Source organism: Mauremys reevesii, linkage group 11, assembly GCF_016161935.1.
Source record: "Mauremys reevesii isolate NIE-2019 linkage group 11, ASM1616193v1, whole genome shotgun sequence".
Taxonomy (NCBI): Eukaryota; Metazoa; Chordata; order Testudines; family Geoemydidae; genus Mauremys; species Mauremys reevesii.
In genome coordinates, this window is record NC_052633.1 from 41,229,004 (window position 1) to 41,243,139 (window position 14,136).

The following is a 14,136-nucleotide window of genomic DNA, read 5'->3' on the forward strand; positions in this document are numbered from 1 at the left end:
GATATAGATAGCATAGATAAAGCTAGTGTAAATTGCTCTTTTTTTAATCAAATTGTTCCACTAAGAAAACCCTGTGAGGTTTACACAGAATTTTAGTTCAAAATAGACAAACTCCTCATTACGTCAGTTTGTTTCCTGGCATGTGGGGGGAAAACACTATATAACCTCAGTTTTTCCCCATTAATACTAAGAACCTTTAAAGATTTAATATCAAAGGCTTAAGATGCCAGAATGGGAGAGGTTCAGAGTATGTCGTGAATTAACAGACAGACACTTACAAAGAGCTCATTGAGAATATAAAAAACTTGCCATTTGGGCTCAGAAGTTAAAAGCTAAAAACTGAGTATTTACTAAACTCGCTAAAGATCTTCTATTACATTAATCCCTGCCTAATTTATTCGTTTTCTACAAGCAAATTCCAGGACTTGACACACATTTCACAACAGGCACCTATGAGCTGAGGGTCTCCCATCAGACTGCGACCGGTCCCCATGACAGTTTAGAAGCAGGTTACGGCCAGGACTAGGCAGCAAAGGGGGTAAAGGGTGGTTTACACTGTCAACACACTTCAGCCTCAAACGATGCCCACCGCCAGCCCTGCACAACCGAGTGGAGAGCTGCTGAACATGCCCGAGGAAATTTCGCCTCCTAGTGCCAAGGCGGGGGCATGTCGCTGGGCTGCCCACCAGCCAGACAGTCTGCATGGATGGCATGAGCTGGAGGGCCAGGGAGAGGAAATGAACTCCAAAGCGCCTCCAGCCAGGAGAGAGCAGCAGGAGCTCAAGCAGCCCCTCCTGCCCCGCACGCGCTGCAGCCAGCGGCAGCCCCCTGCCCGGGGCGAGAGCCGGCAGCTGCCCGGCGCTGAGCGCAGGCTGCGGTGCGGTGGCCCCACTTGCCCAGCGTTACCTTTCGAAGACCAGCCGGATCATGAAGATGCAGAAGGCCAGGGGGAAGGCGAGGTACAGATCCTCAGCCTGGGGGAAGGAGGCTTCCTCCGTGTTCTTCAGATCGGCCCAGGTGACATTGTGCGGCAGCCAGAACCGCTCGTTCCAGAACCAGGCGAGGATCCCTGCCATCTTCGCTTTGTCTGCCGCTGCCGCTGCCGCTGCCGGGGGGAGCGCGGGGGTGCTGCTCAGGAAGAGGATGCGCGTCTGTGTGCGAGTCCCGCTGCGGAGCAGCCGCCGTGAGCCCTCCCTCGCCTTACTCGCAGCAGCTGCGCTCTGCGCCCAGACTTCCAGCTCCCCAGCCCGGGCTGCGCGGCGCTGGCCAGGGGCCGCCTCGCCTGTCACAAGGCAGCTCGGGCCTCGCGCCCTGATTGGCTCCCGCCCGCGTCAGCCAGCGGCGGGATGCAGCCAAGGTGCTGGGGAGCCCGGCTGCTGCTGCTGCTGCTGCTCCCGCGGGGGGAGCGAGCGAGCAGCCCCCTCCCTGCCGGGGTTCCTGCGTGGCGGGGCTCGGCAGCATCTCCCCGCCTCGGCTCGTACCCAGTGCGCACAGGCTGGCCCGCGTCCAGCAACCGCAGCCAGGCAGCTGCTCCTGCCGCTCACTCATTTCCAGGCTGCAAATTGCAGAGGCAACGTGGCTCTTTCCTTGCACGGGCCCGGGCACGGCTGGAGCCGGCCGAAACTTTCCTCGCGGCACCCAAACCGGGGCCGCTGGCTGGATACATGAGTTCAGTCCACTGAAAGGCCACGAACCTCCCAGCAAATCCCCGACCAGGTTCGGAGCGAGCCCGGGCTGCCTTTCCGCCCCACATTATGCTGCCTCAGCTGCGTCCATCAGGGGGCGCTTAGCTAGTACTTGCCCAATCCCAACAGTCTCAAAGCTGGCAGGGCCAACATTGATCTGAGGTACCCAACCTGAGCCCCTTGGCCTAAACACTTAGGCACCTGAGCCTTGCATGTAGGCAGCTAAGTAAATCCCAGTTTGGGCTCTGCTGAGATCCACAAAACTCCCGCCAAACCTTGTAGGCTCTAAACTCGCTGGGTGCCTAAGTTTTCACAATAAAAGTTCACTCAGCAACTAAGTTTTGGCCGCTGGGCATACACACTGCTGCCTCCCTCTAGGTGTCTGCCAGTCTATCTCCTGCTTAAGCCACAGAGCAATTTACAAACTGGGGCAGGACAGGAGTTCAGGGGCATCCCCGATCCAGGGAGCATGCCCAGAGGCCACCTGCAGGACTGGGTCCCATTCAAAATCTGTCCCATTCATAGAGTCATAGATTTTAAGGTCAGAAGGGACCATTATGATCATCTAGTCTGACCTCCTGCACAACACAGGCCACAGAATCTCACCCACGCACTCCTGTAATAAACCCCTAACCTATGTCTGAACTACTGAAGTCCTCAAATCATGGTTTAAAGACTTCAAGGCGCAGAGAATCCTCCAGCAAGCGACCCATACCCCACGCTGCAGAGGAAGGCGAAAAAACTCCAGGGTCTGTGCCAATCTTCCCTGGAGGAAAATTCCTTCCTGACCCCAAATATGGCAATCAGCTAAACCCTGAGCATGTGGGCAAGACTCAGCCAGACACCCAGGAAAGAATTCTCTGCAGTAACTCAAATCCCACCCCATCTAACATCCCATCACAGGCCATTGGGCATATTTACCGCTAATAGTCAAAGATAAATTAATTGCCAAAATTAGGCTATCCCATCATACCATCCCCTCCATAAACGTATCAAGCTTAGTCTTGAAGCCAGATATGTCTTTTGCCCCTGCTGCTCCCCTTCGAAGGCTGTTCCAGAACGTCACTCCTCTGATGGTTAGAAACCTTCATCTAATTTGAAGTCTAAACTCCCTGATGGCCAGTTTATATCCAGTTGTTCAAATCTCTCTCTCTGGCCCACTGGCTGTTACACTGTGGAGAAATACTTCAATAGTCATTGAGTCAGGAAGAGAGAGAGCGAGAATGGCACCCAGCTGGAACATGGAAGACCATAGGTCCAGTCCCCCTAGTCCAATCATTTTTTTATGATTTATCCACAGTGAAACAGCTCCAACAGGAGAGACTGAGGAAACCCCACATTAGAATAGGTCATAGTTCAGTGGCTAGAGCACTCACCTGGGAGATAGGAGACCTTGTTCTGGGAGAGGGGGAATTGAACCTGTTTCTTCCACTTCCCAGGTGAGTGCTATAGTGGGCTAAAAGTTACAATGTAGGCAGCAGTGGCAGCACCTCCTCAGGCCATTTTGGGTGTAGTAAGGCAGGTGTCTAACTCATTCCCACAAGAAACATCTTAGGTGCCTAAGCTGCCTGGCTCCAGGAGACAGGTTTTTGTTTGTGGATCATAGAGACATAGATTCTAAGGCCCTAAGGGACCACTGTGATCATCTAGTTTGAATTCCCATATAACCCAGGCCATAAAACTTCCCCAAAATAATTCCGACAGAATATCTTTTAGAAAAAACATCCAACCTTGATTTTAAAATTGTCAGTGATGGAGAATTCGCCACAAGCACTGGAACAATTTGCCAAGGGTTAATTACGGTACTCTCACCCTTAAGAATTTATGCCTTATTTCCAGTCTGAATTTGTCTAGCTTCATCTTTCAGCCATTGGATCGTGTTATACCTTTCTCTGCTAGATTGATGAGCCGATTATTAAATGTTTGTTCCCCATATAGACACTTATAGACTGCAATCAAATCACCCCTTAACCTTCTCTTTGTTAAACTAAATAGATTGAGCTCCTTGACTCTTTCACAAGAAGGCATGTTTTCTAGTCCTTTCATCATTCTTGTGACTCTTCTCTGAACCTCTCCAATTCAATCTTCTTGAATTCTGGACACAGGATTCCAGCAGCAGCTTCACCAGTGCCAAATACAGAGGTAAAATAACCTCTGTACTCCTACTCAAGATGCCTCTGTTTATGCATCCCAGGATCACATTAACTCTTTTGGCCACAGCGCTGCTCTGGCAGCTCATGTTCAGCTGATTAGCCACCATGCTCCCCAAGTCTTTTTCAAAGTCACTGATTGCGAACATAGAGTCCCCCATCCTGTAAATACGGTCCCTGTTCTTTGTCTCAGATGTATACATTTACCCATTTTAAAATACATATTGTTTGCTTGCACTCAGTTTACCAAGCAATCCAGATCACTCTGAATCAGTGACCGGTCCTCTTCATTATTTATCACTCCCCCCAATTTTTGTGTCATCTGCAAACTTTATCACGAAGTAGAGATAGGCAGTGCTGATTTCTGTGAAGGGGTGGGGCTAGGACACACCCCTGTCCTCAGCATTTAACATTGACTAGCTTAGTGGCTCCCCACCTAGTGTGCTGGCTTTTGTGGATCTCATTCTAAGGTGCCCATCTCTCCTCATTCATTGTATAGGGAACCTAGGCACCTAACTCAGGCTTTGTGGATTGCAGTGTTGTTCCTGTGATTTTCTAGGTTCCTAAAGTTAGGTGCCGCGATGTTCCACGTTGCAATGTCTAAGTCACTTTGTGGATCCAGACCCTGGGCCTGTTTTTCAGCATTGCTGAGCACTTGTTGGTCTCAGTAATAGACACACCCAACATCAGAAGTACCCTCCCTGCTGCTGCGTAAACATACCCATACAGATACACACCCCAAAACCTTACCAGCTGGAACCCTCCACCCACATGGTCCTATTTTGGGCAGATTCCATTATACCTTGCTTTAGGTGAGGCCCCTTAGCTGCCTCTAACATCAGTCTTAAATGAAGGCAGGGCCGGCTCCAGACCCCAGCGCGCCAAGCGCGCGCTTGGGGCGGCATTTTGCCAGCAGGGCAGCAGGCGGCTCCGGCGGACCTTCCGCCGTCATGCCTGTGGGAGGTCCACCAGAGCCCCGGGACCAGCAGACCTCCCGCAGGCATGACTGTGGAGGGTTCGCTGGTCCCGCGGCTCGGCTGGGCCTCCCGCAGGCAGGTCTGCAAGAGGTCCCCCGGAGCCGCGGGACCGGCTACCGGCAGTGCGCCCCCTGCGGCATGCCGCCATGCTTGGGGCGGCCAGATTCCTAGAGCCGCCCCTGAATGAAGGACAAGTTCACACTGTATTAATTTAGATGGAATAAAGTGGCCCAAAGAGTTAAAGGTGAACATTATATAGTTCTATATGACCCAGTTACTGGTGAACATTATATAGTTCTAAACAAGGTAGACAGAGACCTTAGCTTGTTTAGTACCATGGCAAACATACCATTAAATGCCATTTTAACCTTTTATTAAAGATACAGAAGAGAAAGAAAAACAGTTAAAGCATTTGAAATATAAACTATTAAGTAAGGCTTTGATTGTAACAACATCCCTTGTGCCCTTTCCCTTTAGCTGTAGAGAGCTTTTCAAAGGAAGTCCCCCATCAGACAGATTTTTAAATGGTATTAAAGATAGTAATACCTATTCTTTTGTGGGGAACGACAGGGAGGAAGTTGCAATGGACTGGAGCTGTTGCTGCTACAGTCAGATTTTGTTTCTTAGAAGACAAAACAAGACAGATAACGATACTTGCAACCCTATTACTGGAGAAACACAAGCACAGCTTACAGGAATAGTCACCACTTTGATGACCTGGCAAACTTGTATCAGGTTTAGGCTGTTTAGGGCATTGCATTTAGCTGCCTTGTGTTTGTGACAGGCTTACAGCAGTATTGCAAAATATACAGTTGTGGCTGGCTAAGACAGACTTTTATTAGACAGAAAGAAAAAGGAGAAGGATAGGAAAGAGAAGAAATAAGATGGGGAAGGAAAAGAACACACAACAGGTGTGTGTGGGAGTGTGTGGTGTGTGTGTGACAAAGTCTTGCTTTCCAGCTGGTATCTAGGAGGCAGCTGGAACCAGAGGAGGTAATGTCATTTACCTTCCTCTCTTTGGCTTGGTCTGGTCAGGACATCTTTCAGGATTAGGATGAAGGAGACAGTGAAGGCGGTGGCTGTGACTCAAAGATGCATCTACGCTACACCTGATACATCATTTTCATGGTATTTATCCACAAAGGTAGCATGTCAGGTCTCTACTGAAAGCTTGTAACTTTCCACTCCCTAGCTGATTATGTAAAGTATTGCTCAATTGTCTAACCTTGCGCCAACCCAGAAAAGTCAATGGAAATTGATCAACAAATATCAACATCAAAACCACTTGGAAGTGAAAAGGAACAATGAGACAGTGAGGGGATCACTCCAACTGTGAATAACGATGAAAGACTGACTCAGGTAACTATTAATATGTGTAGGCCCTAGTTCACATTTTATGATTTTGTTTTGTATGGGAGGTCAGGTCTACACTACAGACCTATATCTGTATAACTATATCTCTCGGGGGTGTGAAAAATCCACACCCCTGAGCAACATAATTATACCGACTTAACCCCCCATGTAGGCAGCACTATGTTGACCAGAGAACTTCTCCTGTCGACGTAGCTAGTGTCTCTCAGGGAGGTGGATTAAATACGCCGTTGGGAGAAGTTCTTCCATCGGGCACAGTAACATCTTAACTAAAGCGCTGCAGCAGCACCAGTGCAGCTGCGCTGCTGTAGCGCTGTACTTGAAGACAAACCCTAACCATTTGTTTCCATCACTCACGCTTGTTTCTATTGGAATCTCTATTCTTTCTTAAATAAATTACTTTTTCCTTTTACTGTAATTGAACTCGAGGGCTGTGTGTTATCCAGGAGCGGTGGTATAAGACAAAACTGGTAAACTGTGGTGCACTGTTTCTTTGGGAATGGAGGATCTAGGATTTCTGATCCAATGATCAGAGGCTAGACACTGCAGGGGGACACTTTGAAGGGACTGGAGGGCTAGGGTGCAGCTATGGTCAATCTGCAGGGGAAAGGCAGGGCTGGCAGGAGGAGGAGAGTGCTTGAGTGGCTGACAGGCTGGTGGTGTCATGGAGCTGACGTCCAGGTGGCACAGACTCCCTTCCGCTGGAGGCAGGTGGTACTCCAGGTGATTCACAGCATCACAGACACCATACTGGTGAAGCTCACTCCTGTAGCCATTCTCTCCCCAAGTCTCTTTCTTTAAAGACCCCACAAAGAGAGGGATGGGAGGACTAGCTCATCCCCTCATTACTTTGTTTACCAATTAGGACACATTTTTTGACATACCTGTTTTGTTTCACTAATTTCCAGTTTTACACTATTCTGATTTGCCAGACATGATTTTAGCACGGTCCTTGAGTTACAACAGTAGGCCTTTCTGTTGGAAGAATTGAGTTAGTTTGTTTTGCTTTACCCATCAGCATGTGTTAGGTTATTGTGACATTTTATGACCATTTACTTACTTTTTACAGTTGAGCTCACCATTACAGTACATTTGTAGACCCCCGTATCACAACAGCAGCCATATTTTAATTCAATCCATAACAAGGTTTAACCCAGCTCGTAACAATATAAAGACACCTTTCTGAAGTTACCTGCTACACTGAATAGGTTCTGCCCATTCTAGGCTCCAGCATTTCCTCCCACAATTAGCCCACGTGCAGGAAGAGACTGGATATGCCACTGGCCACCTCACACTGCACATCTGCTTCAAGATGGTCTAATACTGAAGTATCTCACTCCCATTGGTAGTTGGAAAATATGCCACTAGATTTAATGAAGCAGATGAAAGAAACTCACCTTGACTTTTTACAAGCTACCACATAAACATAACGGGCACTGCAGTGGCCATATTAATAATAATTCATAATGCTACTGTAGAACATTGCATTCAAACATCTCAAAAACAGTGTTATGGAGGTGCCTAAATGGGAGCTGGGCTCTTTTGAAAATCAGGCCCAAACTGTGCATGCAGAGCTCTTCTGAAGCTTAGAGCTCATCTACACAGCACTGCAATGCGCACAACAGGGTGTGATTTCTAAAGCGCACTAATGCGTTGCACACTAATTGGTCCAAGTAGATCCTACTGGTGTACACTAGACATTCCCCAGTGCGTGAAACAGTACTACATGAATGTGCACTACGGAACTTTTACTGTGCACCAGCAGAGTCTACATGCACCAAATAGCGCACGTTAGTGTGCTTTAGAAATCACACCCTGTCATGCATATTGCTGCGCTGTGTAGACAAGTCCTAAGCGATTAAGCTTCTCGTATCAAGGCTGAGTATTATCCCCAGTTTACATAACTGGGAGGCATGGAGATATATGTAAATGAAAGAAGAGCCTTCCAATGTTAGGTAACAACAATCATAAATGAATTTTTAATTTCTCTTATACAATCAGTATAATTTGCTTTTGTGTCAAAATAAAATTACTCTTAGGACAGCAAACATAAGTGTATTTGGATGGGAAGGACATTTGGGAGGAAGATAAATTAAATCTTTCTAATTGAATTGGAGCAACTATATTTAAAAATCAGTTGAAGGAAGAACAAGGAATGAGAATGTCTGCGTCTTGTAGGGTTTACAGAGTGATATCAGCAGGAAAGTTAAAGGTCGGGACACAAGTTCCCTTTGTCCTCCAAACTAGTTGTACCCAATGAAGTGCAGCCCAGTGCACTTCAAACAATGTCTTCTAATGTAATAATCTCATGTCCTAAAGGAATTTATCACCAGGACGTTACTAGCAATTGGCCAACAGCAGATGACATATGATTAGTGTAATGAAAGTGGCTCTGTTTCCCAAAAACAATGTCAACTCTCTGTGGAGATACAAAAGTTAAAAATAATAGTTAAACAAAAATACCAGTCATTCATATGACAGCAGAAGATGCTTAACTCTTTACCCACAAATCCTTCTCAGCACCCACCCATGAAAAATAGATGAGCATTACAGCATGACTTGAAGGTCATCTATTCTGGGCTTTGGTGGACCAATAGAGGGGGAGGGAAACAAGTTCCATAATCAAGGGTGTGAGGATGTGTGTACTATTTCTTTAAAACAGTAGCAAGAAGCCTGGCAGGAGATGTCTGGGGAATATACAGTGAAACAGGCAAAGATGGCATAGCTTTAGGGATAATACTGTTTTCCTTAGCTCAGACTCCTTAACTGATAACAACTGCCACAGAACCACATAATGGTGATATGATGCTGACAGACCAGGTGCTCGCACATGCCAAGTCCCTAGGCCTCAACTGACCACTACCTAGCTGGAAACTAATCTGGCTCAGCTGTGCATTAGCATTGTTAAAATAGATGTTAAGTTTATAAGAAGGGGTTTAGACTTTCTGAAATGCTTGTAGGATGCTGAATGTAATAATCTCACTTGTCACAGCTGTACCCCATGTTATAAAGTTATATTGAGTGCTTGCACTGTAAACCTCTGTCATCGTATAAGTCATCAAATGGGAAAGGAGCATTAATTAATGTAAAAAGCTGGCTTCCTAGAGAGTGGTTAGGTTCTGCCCCCCAAGTAGGCCCATTGAACCCAAATAAACTCTTTGCAGTAAATCCCAATTTAGAGAAGAAGGGTGGTTCAGTGGTCACAGTGCTAGCTAGAGACCTGCCTACTCTGCCCAAGACTTGTGTGTGGCCTTGGCAAGTCACTTAGTCTCTGTGTGCCCCCCACCCCTGTGAGGTAGCACTTCTCTACCTCACAGGGGTGGGGGTGCAGATGAATACATTCAAAATTCTGAGGCGCTCAGATGTGCTGGTATCAGGGACCATATAAGTACCTAACATAGATAATCCAACTTCAGCGTTTGAAAAGGATGGATGATCAGGGTTAAGTCTACTTTCAAAAGAAATTATCACAATGACCAGAAGTGATAGAAACCCTCTTAGCATCAGCTGTTCCCTGCCCATCCAGCAGCACCTGGATCCAACAAGATCCAGTTTGCACACTTCCATAACAAAATGTCAGGTATATTCCCACAATAGGAGCACTGATACAATCTCTCCCGCAGTGCAGGCATCACTTCAATCTGTATTGCGTTGCTGTGGGTATGTCTACACTGCAATGTAAGCCCAAACTCAAGTTCAAGCCCAACTCCCACTTCCCTCTACACACAAAGCTATCCTATTTGGGCCAGTAAGCCCTCTGGGCATAGACCCAGTAACAGGGGTGGGTCCACAGTGCATTGTTTTGCAGTGTGGACACAGCTCAAGTCCAGCTGAGAGTCCACCAACACTATCCCCCACTCTGATGCACCAGTATTCCTTGTCCTTTCTTTCCCAAGACTAGCCAATGATCTCCCAGGAAATGGAACCAGCCCCCGCTTCAAGTACAACTGCTCAACATTTAACCCTTTCATTTTATTCTCATCGCTCAGCTGCAAACAGAATGAAGTCTGGTGGGAGCTGTAGCTGCTGACAAGAAGTCATTTGCCAAGCACACTGCTAGCTGCTCGCAAGACCAGTCAGATTTTGGTAAATATCTGGTGTGGGGCAAGCAAGACGTTTGATTTCAGTAAGAGGACCAGAATTGACCCTGCATGCCAGGAAATTGCGAACAAGCTTGCGGCATTGGGGATTCACCAGACTGGTAACCAGTGCTGGGAGCCGGAATAAACAGCTTCAGGGTGACTATCGGAAAGCCAGGGGTAAGAACTACAGTTCCCAGAGCTCCCAGACATCCTGCCCCTTTTATGAGGGCCTTGACTGGGTGCTGGGTACCACGCTGAGTACTGAACCAACAACAATTCATGAGAGCCTGATCAGTTGGGATAGCAACCCTCTGACCCTGAATCCAGTATAGAACCGGAGAAGAGAGGAGCCAACTGATGTCAGATCAGGCTAGTGAAGTGACTCTGGTGCGCACACCCATCCCTGAGGAAGCTCTGATACTACAGCACAGTCTGGATCCATACTTGAAGGAGCTGTTTGATGACCCTTCACATCAGAGGGACAACAACAACAACATAAGAGACAGAAGTAGGCCTAGAGCCTGATAAGTTTCTGGCTCCATGTTGTTATGAATATAGGAATGGGAGGAACTTCCAGTTTATGACCCAATGCAAAAATGTATTACAAGCCTCAGGTAGCAGAGTGCATCTGCTAATGGTGGAATGCATGCCAGCACCTTGGCATCACCTCCCCTCCCCATGTGGAATTCAAAATAGAAGCCAGGCACAAACAGAAGTTAAACAAGCATTTACAAATTTATTTTTTACTTGTTACTCTCACATTCTTACAAAGATACTCTAGGCGTGTTAAAGGTATATTGCCTTTCCTTTTAGTATACCACACCATACAAATTGATCATGCCATAGTGTATCAAGCTGCCTGTAAACAGTAAACTGTATGGGGGCTGGAAGGAGGGTGAAACATAGTACAGTGTCTGAAATACAGCTTGGGGTTTGTATGCAGTCCAGAAATAGGGGGAGGGAGACTGGCCATGCAGTTCTTTGAGACTCCATATCATTGTGTGTATTTGCATACAGTCAGAGCAGGCTCTATGGTAAGCTGTAGGGAGGCAGTGTTCACATCGATTATTAATGCAGCAGCCTGTTGATTCCACCATGAATTTTAACACCCCCCCCCCCCCGACATAAGTAGTCCTATTTCAGGGCAGGTCTTCTAGGCCCTGCTCTGTACAACAATCTGTACAATGGAGTGGGCTGATGTGTTGCTCAGTCACCATGAGCTTGAAATTCTCAGTAGTTCTCAAACTGGGATCTGTGTACCCCTGGGGGTCTGTGAGGGTAAACTAGGGGGTCCATGAGTCATGTCTGGGACCGCCAGTCCTGCTGATCAACTACTCCCCTCCCTCCTAGCGCCTCCAGCACACTGCGGAACAGTTGTTCAGCGGCCTGCAGGAGGCGCAGGTACAGGGCGTGCTCAGTAGAGGGGGCAGAAAGAGGCGGGGAAAAGGAGGGGCTGGGGTGGAGCGGGAATGGGAAGAGGTGGGGTGGGGGTGAGGCCTTAGGGAAGGGGATAGAGTGGGGGTTGAGCACCCCTGGGGAAAATAAGAAGCCAGCTTGGGGGGGGGTCTGTGAAAAATATCAAATCAAAATGGGGGTCCTCCAGTTACTAAAGTTTAAGAACTGCTACTCTATAGCCTACAGGGCTGGCTTGCCACCTGTAGTTTGGAATATAAATGTTCTTCTGCCATTTAGGAGCCTCCAGGATTATGTCCTCCAAAATGCAGCATGCCTAAAGGATAGAGAAGCCTTAGGCAGTAAGCCATGCCAACCCCATCACCACCCATTCCCATGTTACAGTGGCTTGCAATTTTTATATCTATATCTATCTAGCTTTTGCAAATTTCAGCTTACCATGGTTTGTGCACTCTTCACTCTGCTTAACTCAGTTGTGTCCAAGGAGCTTCTGGGAACCAAAAAATTCCTCTGACAATATGCTCAAGCAGAGTTTTACACAGTATCTTTTTTTGGTTTTGAGATTCCACAGGTACTTCTCTGTGGATGCACTGAACGTTTCTTGATATATGACAACACCACACTGTTTGAGGTCTCCTTTTAAGTCCTGCGGGTTCCCAATGCTCCCAGTTTCACCGGGAGTCTCCTGGAACTGGGCGTTATCTCCCAGAGGCTACTGAAGCCAAACTGGGAGATTGAAGGCCACTAAAATCTGGCATGTCCCAGGGGCTGCCGGGACATGCCAACCACTTCCAGGAGCAGCACAGGGCCAGGGCAGATCGGGAGCCTGCCTTAGCCCTGCTGCTGCCCAGGAGCCAACCAAGGTAAGTGCTGCCCGGCCAAAGCCCACACCCTCATCCCCTCCTGCACCTCAACCCCCTCCCCCAGCCCTGAGCCCCCTCCTGCACCCAAACTCCCTCCCAGAGCCTGCATCCCTCACCCTATCCCACCCCCCAATTCCCTGCCCCAGTCCTGATCCCTCTCCTGCACCCAAACTCCCTCCCAGAGCCTGCATCCCTCACCCCATCCCACACCCCAATCCCCTGCCCCAGTCCTGATCCCTCTCCTGCACCCAAACTCCCTCCCAGAGCCCTCACCACACACCCCCTCCTGCACCCCAACCTCCTGCCCCAGGCTCAGTCCAGGGTCCCCTCCAAGTGTGTGAGGGTGGGGGAGAGTGAGCAATGGAGGGAGGGAGGATTGAGTGAGTGGGGCAGGGCCTCAGAGAAGGGGCAGGGCTAGGGTATTTGGGTTTGTGTGATTAGACAGTTGGAAACCCTACCTGCAACCTCTGCAGGAGCCTTGTACTTCAGCCACATGCCATCAGGAGCCTGGGATTTCAAACTGTCATAGAGCAGTCCAAGAGGAAGTGTTTCCATGAACTTCTAGTAGACATTCTGGACAGGGGCAATGAGCAGATGCAATATCAAAGGGGAAAAAGGATTCATGGCACGTGGCAAGGCCCTGACAGCCTGCAGAGCAAGAGGAGAGAATTGCAGAGCATGAGGAGACTTGCAGCCTAATTTCTGGAACTGGAAATGCTGCTTGAGGGAGGAAGACAGTGCAGCAGACAGACCGCTGAGAAGCTGCTTACGCTAATGGCGGCAAGAGTACAGGCTCTTGCTGCACCCACACCACGCCCCGAGTACCCTCCACAGTACCGTGTGTTGCAGACCAGGAACGCGTTGGACAATTCCATGGTTGTGTGGCCCATGTAACACTAGCTGGATAGGAGAAGTGTGCCCCTCCAGGCTCCCACGCCCCTCCAATGGTGCTAAGTGTGAGCAAAATGCACAAGAAACAAAAAGGAGAACAGGAGGCACAGGGACACTGTTGCCTGATCTGTAGATTATGTATTAATTATATTGATTACTTAAGACTCCCCAGTTATCACTTTGAGGTTTGCTGGGTTCTTGCCCCAAAGTCAGGCCCAATATTATTTAAATTATTATATAGCTGGGAACCTCGTATGCACAGTTGCAACTCTCACAATATAGGAATGCTTTTATAATATTTACAAATAGTTTATTAATACATTTAGCACAGTCAAAAACTCATAATACCCAACTAAGTAAGGTAGATAGAGATACTACAGAATGTACATCTGCACATCCATATACTCACACCAGCTCCTGTAGAACAACCTGAAATGTTAATCATCTTCCTCAAACACCTTCCCCATCACCACCAGTGGCCAATGTTCTGGCAACTCCCATGGACTACATCCCTCTCTCCTACTGCTCCTAGGCCGGGATGCCACTTTTATAATATGTTACACTGACACTGCTATGCTTGATGCATATTCAGTAGGGGATTTTCCCCCCTTTCCCTTATTTGTATTTCCTCACCTTACTAATGTTGGAGTGTCTTTTTCCTATAGGTTAGTATATCAATGATCTCAACTTACTATATTATACAT

General features: G+C 47.9%; 1 protein-coding gene and 1 long non-coding RNA gene across 2 annotated transcripts in view; both read right to left on the reverse strand.

Annotated features, from left to right (window-relative positions):
• Positions 1 to 1,270, reverse strand: part of CERS6 (ceramide synthase 6) — a 210,566-nt gene extending 209,296 nt beyond the window's left edge. The window contains exon 1 of the mRNA XM_039494876.1: positions 907 to 1,270. Coding sequence (XP_039350810.1) covers positions 907 to 1,076 — 170 coding nt within the window. The 5' untranslated portion in view covers positions 1,077 to 1,270. The remainder of the gene's footprint in view (positions 1 to 906) is intronic.
• A 9,782-nt stretch (positions 1,271 to 11,052) lies between these two features.
• LOC120375166 lies at positions 11,053 to 13,184 on the reverse strand. The gene is made up of 3 exons (XR_005586478.1): positions 13,000 to 13,184; positions 12,117 to 12,168; positions 11,053 to 11,994 (listed from the first exon to the last, which is right to left on the reverse strand). It is a non-coding gene; the product is annotated as an uncharacterized LOC120375166 (long non-coding RNA).
• Between the last annotated feature and the right edge of the window lie 952 nt (positions 13,185 to 14,136).